The 12574-nt window shown below is 44.6% G+C and overlaps 3 protein-coding genes across 4 annotated transcripts; 2 read left to right on the top strand and 1 right to left on the bottom strand.

The window, feature by feature from the left end:
• The first annotated feature begins 585 nt into the window (after positions 1 to 585).
• On the top strand, positions 586 to 1926 carry LOC123071248 (thiol protease SEN102). The gene has a single exon (XM_044494773.1). It carries the CDS (start codon positions 689 to 691, stop codon positions 1796 to 1798), a length of 1110 nt encoding a protein of 369 aa, XP_044350708.1. The 5' UTR covers positions 586 to 688; the 3' UTR covers positions 1799 to 1926.
• A 2823-nt stretch (positions 1927 to 4749) lies between these two features.
• On the top strand, positions 4750 to 5684 carry LOC123071250 (skin secretory protein xP2-like). The gene has a single exon (XM_044494776.1). It carries the CDS (start codon positions 4891 to 4893, stop codon positions 5431 to 5433), a length of 543 nt encoding a protein of 180 aa, XP_044350711.1. The 5' UTR covers positions 4750 to 4890; the 3' UTR covers positions 5434 to 5684.
• On the bottom strand, positions 5660 to 10503 carry LOC123071249 (calcium-binding protein 39). 2 transcript variants are annotated; one of them, XM_044494774.1, is made up of 11 exons: positions 10292 to 10503; positions 9687 to 9851; positions 9419 to 9537; positions 9037 to 9111; positions 8360 to 8453; positions 8215 to 8274; positions 7658 to 7723; positions 7480 to 7578; positions 6315 to 6359; positions 6120 to 6222; positions 5660 to 5948 (listed from the first exon to the last, which is right to left on the bottom strand). In XM_044494774.1, the coding sequence occupies exons 1-11, from the start codon at positions 10364 to 10366 to the stop codon at positions 5890 to 5892; spliced, it is 960 nt and encodes a 319-aa protein (XP_044350709.1). In that variant the 5' UTR covers positions 10367 to 10503; the 3' UTR covers positions 5660 to 5889. The 2 variants fall into 2 exon arrangements, with proteins under 2 accessions (XP_044350709.1, XP_044350710.1); XM_044494775.1 differs by lacking the exon at positions 10292 to 10503 and adding an exon at positions 10155 to 10241.
• Between the last annotated feature and the right edge of the window lie 2071 nt (positions 10504 to 12574).

A 12574-nucleotide genomic window follows, 5' to 3' on the forward strand; every position in this document is an offset into this window, starting at 1 on the left:
CGGCTGTTGGAGATGCTCTAAGAAGACTACGTGGGAATTGACGGCATCCACAACTAGTATGATGCGTGGTAGCTAACAATGGCATTAGCTAGTACTCCATCCGTCTAGGTGAGTAAGTCATCTTAGGATGTGCACCGTGACCAAGGAGGAGGGGAAACCGAGAGACATTATTGTTTATTTGCTAATTAATAGTGTTGCATGCAATGAACTGATCACTGCATGTCGTGTTTGATAGTCTCAAGTCATTAAAAGCATGCACATCCCTCATATCTTATTGATTGATATGTCAAGAAACAAGAAACAAGGTAGAAGTTAATGCACCGTGCCTAAGTGTTTTAGGATTATTTGGTTTTCGTAAGATGACTTACACAGGGAGTAATACGATGGAGCATTAATGAATTAACCACCATTTTGATGTACTGTACTAGTGTACGTACGTGGCACCGATGAGAATGCATGAGCAGTAGGCAGTAAGTAGTTGCCGGCAAGCAACGTGCACCTGCAACTCATTCTTGCATGGAACATATTGATCTTGCCAGTGTGATCACTCCTGCTCGCCACCACTATATAAGAACCAGCTGACCGCCATGGCTACCACCACCACACCACGGCCAGCCATCTCACAACATAAGCCAGCTAGCATACACTCCAGACCACCTAGCTAGCGTTGCCAAGGTTCCAATCATCAATGGCGAGGGCGATCGTGCTTGCGGCCACCATGGCCGCGGCCGTGCTGTTCATGCTGCTGGCCGCTGCGCCAGCGCCGGCGAGCGCCATGGACTTCGGCGACCACGACCTGGCGTCGGAGGACTCCCTGTGGGCGCTGTACGAGCGCTGGCGGGAGCGGCACACGGTGGCGCGCGACCTCGGCGAGAAGGCCCGCCGCTTCAACGTCTTCAGGGAGAACGTCCGCCTCATCCACGAGTTCAACCGCGGCGACGCCCCCTACAAGCTCCGCCTCAACCGCTTCGGCGACATGACCGCCGACGAGTTCCGCCGCGCCTACGCCTCCTCCCGCGTCTCTCACCACCGCATGTTCAGCCGTAAGGAGGGTGGCGGCGGCTTCATGCACGGGAGCGCTCGGGACGTGCCGCCTTCGGTGGACTGGCGGCAGAAGGGAGCGGTGACCGCCGTCAAGGACCAGGGGCAGTGCGGCAGCTGCTGGGCTTTCTCGACGATCGCGGCCGTGGAGGGCGTCAACGCGATCCGCACCAAGAACCTCACGTCTCTGTCTGAGCAGCAGCTCGTGGACTGCGACACGAAGTCCAACGCCGGCTGCAACGGCGGCCTCATGGACTACGCCTTCCGGTACATCGCCAAGCACGGCGGGGTGGCCGCCGAGGACGCGTACCCCTACAAGGCCCGGCAGGCCTCCTCCTGCAACAAGAAGCCGTCCGCCGTGGTCACCATCGACGGGTACGAGGACGTGCCGGCCAACGACGAAGCGGCGCTGAAGAAGGCGGTGGCTGCGCAGCCGGTGGCTGCGCAGCCGGTGGCCGTGGCCATCGAGGCTAGCGGGTCACACTTCCAGTTCTACTCGGAGGGGGTGTTCGCGGGCAAGTGCGGGACGGAGCTGGACCATGGCGTGACGGCGGTGGGGTACGGCGTCACCGTGGACGGCACCAAGTACTGGATCGTGAAGAACTCGTGGGGGGCGGAGTGGGGCGAGAAGGGATACATCCGCATGAAGCGCGATCTGAAAGACAAGGAGGGTCTCTGCGGCATCGCCATGGAGGCGTCCTACCCCGTCAAGACCTCAGCCAACCCGAAGCATGCCGGTGCCCATGACGAGCTCTGAATCTCTCGTCGACTATCTAGCAAATTATTGGCCCCAATATGCATGATCAGGGCATTATCGCTAGGGAAAAGAATAAGCAGTCAATCGTTATGTACCCATCACATACACTGCACTACTACTTACAGTAATTGTTTGTACATAGGGAGGGCCATGCCCCCCCCCCCCCCCAAGTATGATGGACTTGGGGTGCTCAACATTGATAAATTTGCGCAGACATTAAGACTTCGTTGGCTTTGGTATGAGTGGAAAGAACCGACCAAATTGTGGGTGGGGTTAGAAAAATCATATGATGAAGAGAATCTTGATTTTTCTATGTTTTCACAACCATCACGGTTGAAGACGGGGCAGAAACACCCTTTTGGGGCTCCCCCTGGCAGCTTGGCTGAAAGCCTAAGGGCATCGCCCCCTCTAATTTTTGAGGCCTCGACAAAAAAATGTTTGGAAGGTACGTGAGGCCCTTAAGGACAACGCTTGGATTTCGAAGATCAATCCCTCCATAGTTGTCACCGCTGACCACATCCGGGAGTTCTTCATTCTTTGGATGCTTGTGCATGACTTCCACCTGGATGTGCACACTGAGGACGAAATAATGTGGAATCACTTCAACGATGATGTTTACTTGGCGGCCACAACATACAAGGCTCATTTCTTGGGCATGGTCATATCTTCTTTGGACCGCATGATTTGGAAGGCTTGAGCACCTTCAAAAGTCAAGTTCTTCGCTTGGTTGCCTTGCCTTTGCAAGAACGAATTTGGACCGCCGACAGGTTGGAAAAGGGTTGAGAAAATTGCGGTCTTCGCCCCTTTGCAAGAGGGTGCAAGAATCTGGGGCACACCTTTTCTACAAATGCTGGTACACCCTGAGGCTTTGCAAATTTCTGATCGAAAATCTTGGGCTGGCACTCATGGATACTTCCGCATGGCATCTTGAGGAATTCGTCAAAAAATAGTGGTCAAAGAGTTCGTTGCGAACAACCCCAATAGAAAGGCCTCGACCTCCCTCACCATGCTCATCTCTTGGACTCTTATGGAATGAGAGAAACTTTCGTATTTTCCGCCACAAAAGTGTTCCACCGTCAATCTTGCGCGACATCATCTTGAACGAGGCAGAGTTATGGTCCACCATAGGGGGAAAAACCTAGGAAAAATTGTATCGCGAGAGTAATTTTCAAATGGCGTTTGTGGGATATTTGTAGAACTCTTCTTTCCTTAATTAAGGACCGCGATAAGTGTCACACGTGTGGGCTGAAGAAGCTCGGGCCACACGGCCTTCTAGCCACCCATTGTGACACGTTAGTCTTTTTATTTTTTACGCACATGCATGCAAACAGGGAAGTTTTTGATATCAGTAGGGATGTTTTGGGGGTTTCAATCTTTCAAATGTTTTATCTCTTAAATGACAAATCCGATTGAAAATCCATTTCCACCATTAAATCCGTCGCGACGAGAACTTCAAAACTAGATCCCATATCGATATGTTTCGACAATATTTTTGGCGGTCAAAAGTTGTCATGTCTATTGCATATAAATTACAATGGTGTTTACACTGAAGTTGCCATGCTATCTTTCAACTACTTTTTCTTCTATGTTTAAAGTAAATTTTGACATGTTAAAAAAAGAAATTAAGGAACTAAACTTGTCATGGTGAATTACTATAATTTGACATGATCCATGAAATAATTTTGACATGGTTCATAATTAAAAAGAAATTCGTCGTCAGTTATTTTAAAAATGCATGTTCAATGGCTCAAATTTGCCTTGAACCAGAAACTTAAATTGCCATGGTGAATTACTTAAATTTGTCATGATACATGCACAAAAATTTGCTATGGTTCATACAAAAAATAATTTACATGGTCAAAATACTAGAATTCTAGTGGTCAAAATACTATAATGCCATCATGAATTACTAAAAGTTGCCATGATCCATGAGTTAAATTTGCCGTGGTTAATTACTAAAAATTGCATGATCAATTAATAAAACTTGCCGTGAAAAGTAGTTGAAATACAATAGTAGTTTCAAGTCTAGAAGAAAAAAAATGGGACATATCATGGCAACTTTAGTGTAAACACTATAGCAACTTCAGTGTAAAATTATGACAACTTTTGGCCCAAGAAAAAGTCACGAAACATGTTAATATTGTATTTAGGTTTGAAGATCTCGTCGAGACGGATTTAATGTTGAAAATGTATTTTTAATCGGAATTTTTATTTAAGAGAAATATTTTTAAGTCTGAAAAACCAAAAGGATTTCGCTAATGTCATCTGTTTGATGTGGCAAAATGGATAGTAATGAGGAAGCTTGAATCATATTACTTTATGCCACACGTGTGGCACTTATCATTCGGGCTAATTAATATACGAGATAAATCTTTTGTCTCCATTTAAAAAAGGAAGAAAAGGATATCGATGACATGCTAGATAGTCATCAATTAAGCTCCCACAAAATGTTGGCATGTGGTGGTCCAAGGCTTTGGGCACATGTAAGTGGGTGCCTCATAGGTGCAGCGTTTTAGGCCCACTAGCAGCCAATTCTGATGGTCGTAACCCAGTCTCATCTTTCTACCCCCTTTCTTCTGTTGTTTCCTCCTCAATCTGCTTTAGAGCATCTATAGCTGAACCTGACGAATTCGACCCTTTAAACGTCCGCAGATGCATGCGGCGTGATCTTGGACAGCGACGGACGGCCCCTCAAATGTCCTATTGAACAATCACACTCCTTAACCCTCAAATTCATGTACGTTGATCATATAGTACAAATTCATCACAATTAAGTCCATACAAAAACGAGCCAAAAGCTAGCCAAATTTAGTGGTCTATATCCGCAACACTATTAAGGACCGTTCATCTGCGCGGCAAAGCGCGCCTTTCCATCTAGAATTCCCGAGGAATATGATACCCGTCTCTCGTCGGCTCATCTGTTGAGTTTGTGCGCGGAGCATCTCATCTGACGGAAAGCCAAGATGTAGCGAAATGCGTCCCCATCTCTTTCACTTCACCAGGAAGCTGAGTATAGATCATTTGCCTATATACAAAGCGCAGTTTGTTTCTCCACTTCGCAGCATCCGAAGTTTGTCTTTCGTACAGCAGTGATGCAGATGAACAACAAGGAGCCGGCCGCCGACGGCAAGACGCCGGTTACCATCTGCAGCAGGCTTCAAAGAGCCTTCCACGCTCGGCCGGTCTTCGGGCCTCTTCGCCGCCTCACGGGCCAACCCCATGACGGCGGAGCTGCCGCTACCGGCGTACCCTCGGGAGCGCCTGCCGCGACGCACGGTGGTGCACCGCCACCGACTGTATTGCCGGCACGTGCACCGGCGCCGTCTCCAGTAGGCAAAGCTCCGGCACCTAAGGCGGCACCGGTGATCCTGCCCGCGGTGCCACAGAAACCGGCTGCTGCCAAGGGAGGTGGCAAGCCTGGGCAGGTCCTCGGGAGCACTCCTACCGTCGCTGCAACCACGAGCAAGGTTCCCGAGAAGGCGGCAGGGGGGATCCCGGTACCGGTGCCACCGCCGGCGGTCATGGCTGGAAGGCCGGCAGCGGACGCGAAGGCTGGGGACAACAAGGCGCAGCAGACAAAGGGGAAGATCAGGGTGAGCTCCAGGGTCCGCAAGGCCTTGGCCTCATCCAAGTAGAGGCATGATCAACTGAATCGCCAGGGTGCGCGCCAAGAACGGAGCTAGCTGAATTACGCATCTCCAACGCCATTCTCTTTTACCAGTGTGCTGTTTTTTATTTACCGATTTTGAGCTAGGCTCTCCGTTCTGCTGTAACTCCAGATTTTCTATCTTGTTGATGGATTATCACTTGGGGGATCACCAGGAGGGAAACTCACACAAACTGGGCCAGATTGTACCGGAAATGATATTCTTGGCTCGAGTTCGTTGATGCTACACATCACATATATCTATTTATTTTGCAACTCGGAAAAAAAAGAGGATCTATTTATTGCGCTTTTATTATACTATCCTTCGCCGAACTGCAAGGCCCTCGAAATTGAGGCAGCTCTTGGAGGCTTGCAGGGATATATACCGTGTGTTGCTTCTGAACTTTTGATAGGTTGGTTCTGAACTTCTGATAGGTGATCAGCATTACAACTTCTCGATTTGCTGAATGATCAGGTCTCTCTCCTCGTCAAATTCATCTTCGCCTGTAAAATGGAACAAAAAATTTACATACACGAGTTTTTGTGGTGGTTGACATCATGGCTTCAAGTCTAAACTCAAATCAACCACAGGCAGGTTTCCTGACTACTTATCATTCTTTTTCAATTTCAAGCTGGTCTGTGATGGGTTCCAAGATGGGAACTTCACAGCACTACCTTTACTTGCAATAAGATTGTGGAGTAGTTTCAACAATTCTTTGCGATTGTCTCGCAAAGCTTCAATAATACCACGAGGCTTGTTTGGATTGGCAACGAACACCTAATTCCGCACAGGGAAATGGACCAAAAAAATTTGTTAGAAGGAATTTGTTTGACGGGGAAATACAGTGTACGTGCACTTGAAGATGGTACCTTAAAAACGTGGAAGGCACATATTTTGATATTTTTGCTTGAATCCTACAAAGGATGCTGGTTAGTAGTAACACTCCCACAAATAGATAGGATCTGTACATACATAATATTTAATAATATTTGTGCAGAAATGGAGAATCTTTCATGCAGAAAATCAATGTTAAGAAAAATTTGCAAGCTTTTATTTCTCATAAATGAAGCCTTTCAAATGTATATTCACGTCTGAACTTCCAGACAACTGCTGGAACCTTTGGATTTTTATTTTTTTGAGGATCTATTTTTTTTCAAGAGTATTTTTCTTTTTCTTTTGACAGAACCTCGTCAAGAGGGCAGGGAGCTCTTGCACACTCATATAGAAGACAGGCCCAGTTTAAAAGAGTAATATAATGCTTGAGTTTTCACAATGATGGACCTTCACTTAGCAGCCTATAAATACTTAGTCAAGCAGTTACTCTATGTAGTCTAACCTAGTACTCCCTCCATAAAGAAATATAAGAGCGTTTAGATCACTAAAGTAGTGATATAAATGCTCTTTATTTGTTTACAGAGGGAGTACGTAGCTACCAAAAAAGCTTGTACATATGCCTCCCTTTCTGTCTCAAAATGTATAGTTTTATACAGGTTAGAAGTCATTTATGTGCATCTTCGAGCATTCTACACTACTAGGTCCTGGAGTTCTTCACCTGATCAAGCAGAACCTTCTCCTTCTCCAGCCCACTACCTCTGTTCATTGGCTATCTGACTGTGAGAATGAACCACCCCTAGGTCTGATTAGTGTATGTTTACTTATACTTCGGGACCAGGGTGCGTTGTGGGCGGCCATTGGCCTTTCGCTTTGTAGTGCTAACTCTGTAAAACTCTTTTTATTTTAAATATAGGCAGATCAGTGCCAGTTCCTCATTAAAAAACCGCTGACTACCTTTTTTGTCTTAAGTTCAAAGGTGGAATAACAACTACCGAAATGGAATCTAAATAATATTACAATCTATTAATTTGACCTTAAAAAAACAATCTATTAATTTCCATAATATCCATAGAAAAATCATATTAGTGAGGCTCTTAAATACGAACTTAACAAGAAACAGAGTAGTGAATAACCAAAATAGGCTATCTCATTGTCGCGTAATTCCCAGATGAACAGTAAAATATATACTATAACTGATACCTTCAGTAGACCAATCATAATATTTAGGAAACGAACTTCCTGAATGTATCGCTTCATTATTTTAGAGTTTGAAGGCTCCAATAGAAATTCTGAAAGGAACTGAAAATACAGACACCAATATTAGTTTCTTTTCCATGTGAATGAGATGATTAGCTAGAGCATCTGAACATAGTCTGACCTTCACCGACTGACGCCTTGTTACATAATTAGCTGATGTTAAGATCCTTGTGTAGCGTTCAAAGAACTGAACAAAATATTTTACAGTGTTAGTGACAACAGGAATGGAACTATCCATTATGTTAGACTGTTAGTGATCTGGTTCAGCTTTTGCTGAGCAGTTCAATCCATTATGTTAGACTGTTAGTTACAGTGGCGGATCTACATTCAGGTCAGGGGGCTGCTGCCCCCTAGCTGTGCAAAAATTTGTGAGGAAAATATTTTTTCGGGGGAGGGGGTGGGAGGTGTATGCGGTTATTCACATTTTGTCTTGCGTGCCTCTGCCACTGGATACTGATCTGGCTCAGATTTTGCTGAGCAGTTCAATTATTTGTATAGGCATTAGGGCAATGAACAATTAAAATGCAAATCTTTAAGTGTATCACAAAAGCAGAGGCAGATTCAGAGAGGTAATAATCCAACAATGATGGCATACAAAAATGTAAATTCAACAATAAGAAATGTTTTTCCATTTTGATCGCACGAACACAGAATTTTTTTTCAGAGAAAAAGAGTGACCTGCTCGTAGTGGGAGCTCAAGTACACAGACACAACAGTTTCATGTTTGGTAAGCAAATCCTGCAAACATCTTGTCAAGAACGACCATTCAATATTTAATAAATATTAAATTTACACAGAGATAAATCTGAAAATATGGATTTACTTTGAAGGTGTTTAGAGCATCAGAAGCAATGTCGAAGTTCGGCAGCTCAACATACTCGAAAAACAGCTCAAAGCTATTGGATTCCAAGATATATCTGAAAGGGCACTACAAAATCATATATATGCAAAATTAATTGAACTAAATTAAATTAACTAGTTCAAACTATTGTATATTTCAGAATATGTTGTGCTATTATGGGTAATAACCACCTCATCAGAGTTAACAAAATGATTCACCGACGATACTTTTGTGGTAAGGTGAATGTGAGGGACAAAGCTGTTTCGAAGGCTAAGTGAATAACAGCACAATAATTGTGGTGACGAAAGAAGGACATTGGATTTGAATCTTTAAATTTAATGTATTTTACATTTTATTTCAGAAGAAAGGTGCAATAATGCATCGAAGGCAAACAGCTTTATGGTTGTTAAACCTTGTTTTCGTAGTAAATGCTAATGAAGGGAATCAATTTCTTTTCACATAATCATACATAGCCAAAGATTCCTAGCATGGAAAATTAAAACGCATCAACTTGTTCTTCATGTTATATTATTTTGTAAGCGTACGTCTTGTGCTACATTTAGCTCAGCACAGATTTACCAAAAAAATATTAGGTGCATATATCATAGTAGTCCCAAACAAAATAATGTCCCAAATAGATGAAAAGTTTGAAGCCTTACTTTGCAAGGGTTGGATGTTTTATGCATTCTCTCACCATAATCCCACAGTTCAGTGCAAGGTCTGACTTCTTGTAGCTGTTGCAAGAGTTTACCGATCAAGCTTACAAAGACACGGTGTATACCAAGCAAGTGTTATTAGAAAGCTGTCACAGAAGATTTAAATCATGGACTGCAAGGCTCAAGTGCAAGACCCTTTGGCTAGTGGCAATTACAGAAGTCCATATTAATGATACGGAAAATCCGGTAAAATAATAATGGTAAGGAAAAGCAATTTCATATACATGCAAACACAGGATATCTTGTAAACTATCTCTGCAATCACGATATTAGCATTCATGTTCACTGTTCCAACTGGAATTAACTGGAGAAGTAGATGACTTGCCAAACAACTAGGAAATCTAAAAGCTCCACGTGATCTTCAATATACTTCACACAGCAATAATTCTCATCAACTTTCTGCCCAAGCAAAATGCACCAGCAAATAACCAAATCTTTTCTTACCTGCAATTCAGAGCTAGCGAGTTCAGTACCTGAGTAATACTCGCTCCGCCCCATCTAGATACATCCGTTTGAGCGTCAATTAATATGGGATGGAGATAGTAATAAATAAAAAAGCAGAGATAAACATATTTAGTTGATAAACGACATACTCCCCAACCCAAGGAAGGTAGATTCTGAACAAAGAGGGAAAGCACGCCCTCCTTGCAAATTTCAAGTGCTATTTGCAGGACTTGCTCTTGATTTGCTCCTGCTTCTCCATCACCAGAGAGCACTTGCCGCAACGAGGAGATGTTTTTCTCAACCTCTTCGAGAGCCTAAAAAGATACACAAATTAGGAGTCATTTGTACATCACAACTGCGTTGAACGACTTACCAGAAATATATATGACTTCTTCTCTACAACATGACCAAATTGCAAACATCATTATCATACATTATTATGATCTAGATTCTAGAGCTTGCAGCTTTCCAGAGCAGTGAAGAATACAAACTGAGAGAAGAAACAATATGATCATGCACACAGAATTACACAAACTCCTTAAGGCTCATCCTGAAACAGGCTTTTCCTACTGATCGACCAATTCCGCCAATTTATGCAAACCTTCTTTTGATCGTACCCTTTTCTTACTCTCAGTTCTGTGATCCAAGAATAACTGGAGCGGGCACGCACGAATGGACTCCGGCCTCATCTTCTAGCATAGGATGGGCGATCGAGATTATAAGAGGCGGCGGAGATGGGAAAGGCGATTATTACCCTGTCGCCGGTCTTGGTGGGGAGGGCGAGGAAGGAGTCCTTGATGGAGAGGACCACCTCGGCCGTCGACGCCATCCGGAAGAGGAATGACAGCTCTGTTGCTCTGTCGTCGCCTCGCCGGCACCGGAACGGAATGGCGCTGTATCTGTCGCGGGATCGGGCGGTCGCGGTCCTTCCTTGGCAGCGTGTAGCTTTTGCGTTTTAAACCTCGCTTTCTTTCTTACACTTCGTATGCTTATTTTAAGGGCTAAAGCGGAGTCGATCATGTAAACAGGAGCGAAAGTGGAGTGGATCGTCTAAACACGGCTGACAGTGGAGTTGATCAGTCTTTTTTTCTTGAAAACTGTGAAGTTGTTTTGTTTTTCTTTCTTTTTTTGAGAAATTTCCGATCTATTCTTCAATCATGGCACTACAACGAACAACAGAAATAATAAAAATTACATCTAGATCTGTAGACCACCTAGCAACGATTACAAGCACTAAAGCGAGTCGAAGGCGTGCCACCGTCATCGCCCCTCTCTCGCCGGAGCCGGGCAGAACTTGTTGTAGTAGACAGTCGGGAATTTGTTGTGCTAAGGCCGCACATGACCAGCATAGCAGAACAACAACCATCGCTAATGAAGAGTAGCGTAGATCGGAAGGATCCAACCTGAAGAAACACAAATGTAGACGAACTACGACCAGATCCGGGCAAATCCACCAAGGACAGATCAGTCGGAGATAAACCTCCACACGCCCACCGACGATACTAGACACACCAACGAAACGGGGCCTAGGCGGGGAGAACATTATTCCATTTTCAGGGAGCCGTCGCCGTCTTGTTTTTCTGAGCAGGACACAAATCCTAACAAAACATGAAAGGAATATCTACAACAAAGCCCTCCCGTCGGCAAGGGCTAGGATCCACCGAGCCGCCATGGCTCAAAGGCCACCGGAGACGAGGCGGACTGGCGGCGGATGTGGAAAGCAGAGAAACCCAAAGCTTTTCTTGAGTTGTTTTCTTTTTGAGTGAGAGAGAAGAAAAACTTGGAGTTGATCAGACTAAACCGCCCGTACAACAACAAAAATTGCACGGTATTTTGATAGATGTGTAACTAATATTTTTTTTAAATTTCAACAGTGGAAGAGGTTCCCCAGGTGAATTCTCATTAAAAAGCTTCCACGTGTAGCATAACGAGATATAGGCCCTATTTTTTTGGGCTTTTCCTACCGATTAACCAATTTCACCAATTTATGCAAACTTTCTTTTGATCGCAAACTTTTACTCTCAGTTCTGTGGTCCAAGAATAACTGGAGCATGCACGCACGAATGGACACCGGCCTCATCTTCTACCATAGGAGGGACGGGAATATAGTAGGCGGCGGAGATGGTGAAGGAGATTGTTACGCTGGCATCGGTTTTGGTGGGGAGAGCGAGGAAGGAGTCCTTGATGGAGAGGACTGCTACTTGTGAGCTGCGTTGGGATTCTCCCCGAAAAGGAAGAGTGAATCAATATAGTAGCGGTCAGTATTTTACTAAGTGAGAACCAAGGTTATTGAACCAATAAGAGAACCACGCAAATGTCTAATAAGCAGCATCTACACACACAAGAGCAAATACTTTCACCACACAGGAAGAGGGTTGATGCAGAAGCCCTCCGTGATCGATTCCCGCTCCAGCAGAGTACCAGAAAAGACCTCCAGATGGGATTGCAGAAAAACAGAAGCTGCGGCGGCGGAAAACTTGTTTCAGGTGGCTCCCCGGGATCCAGTATTTGAGAACTTATAGAAGTGGAATTAGGTTAGACGGAGCCACGTGGGGCCCACAAGGCATCAGGGCGTGCCCTGTTGCCTTGTCGTCTCTTTGTTTCACGTCTGGTCTTCTCCCGGAGCTTCTAGGGTCTCTTTTTTCTAGAAAAAAATCATCAAAAAGTTTCATAGCGTTTGGACTCCATTTGATACAGGTTTACTAGAAAACCAAAAACAAGCAAAAACAATAACAAGTGGCACTAGGCACTGAGTTAATAGGTTAGTCCCTCAAAATGATATAAAATTGTACAAAAAGTATCCAAGATTGATAATATAATAGCATGAAACAATAAAAAATTATAGATACGTTGGAGACGTATCAAGGACCACCTCCTCGGTCGTCGAAGCCGCCCGGAAGAAGAATGACATGTCGTCGCATCGCCGACACCGGACCGGAATGGTGGCGTAACTGTCGCGGGGTCGAGCGATTGCGGTGGTCCTTTCTTGGCAGCGTGTAGCTTTTGCATTTTAAACCTATATTTCTTTCTTACACCT

This window comes from Triticum aestivum, chromosome 3B (genome assembly GCF_018294505.1).
Source record: "Triticum aestivum cultivar Chinese Spring chromosome 3B, IWGSC CS RefSeq v2.1, whole genome shotgun sequence".
Classification (NCBI taxonomy): Eukaryota; Viridiplantae; Streptophyta; class Magnoliopsida; order Poales; family Poaceae; genus Triticum; species Triticum aestivum.

What these genes read in the sequence shown, in the direction of transcription:
- LOC123071248 (XM_044494773.1), top strand. Translation starts at nt 689, where the DNA reads ATGGCGAGGGCGATCGTGCTTGCGGCCACCATGGCCGCGGCCGTGCTG.
- LOC123071250 (XM_044494776.1), top strand. Translation starts at nt 4,891, where the DNA reads ATGCAGATGAACAACAAGGAGCCGGCCGCCGACGGCAAGACGCCGGTT.
- LOC123071249 (XM_044494774.1), bottom strand. Translation starts at nt 10,366, where the DNA reads ATGGCGTCGACGGCCGAGGTGGTCCTCTCCATCAAGGACTCCTTCCTC. An exon ending in CAAGGCGTCAGTCGGTGAAG is followed by an intron (nt 7,579 to 7,657) that starts GTCAGACTATGT and finishes CTGTATTTTCAG; the next exon opens with TTCCTTTCAGAATTTCTATT. An exon ending in GTGCCTTCCACGTTTTTAAG is followed by an intron (nt 6,223 to 6,314) that starts GTACCATCTTCA and finishes GTGCGGAATTAG; the next exon opens with GTGTTCGTTGCCAATCCAAA.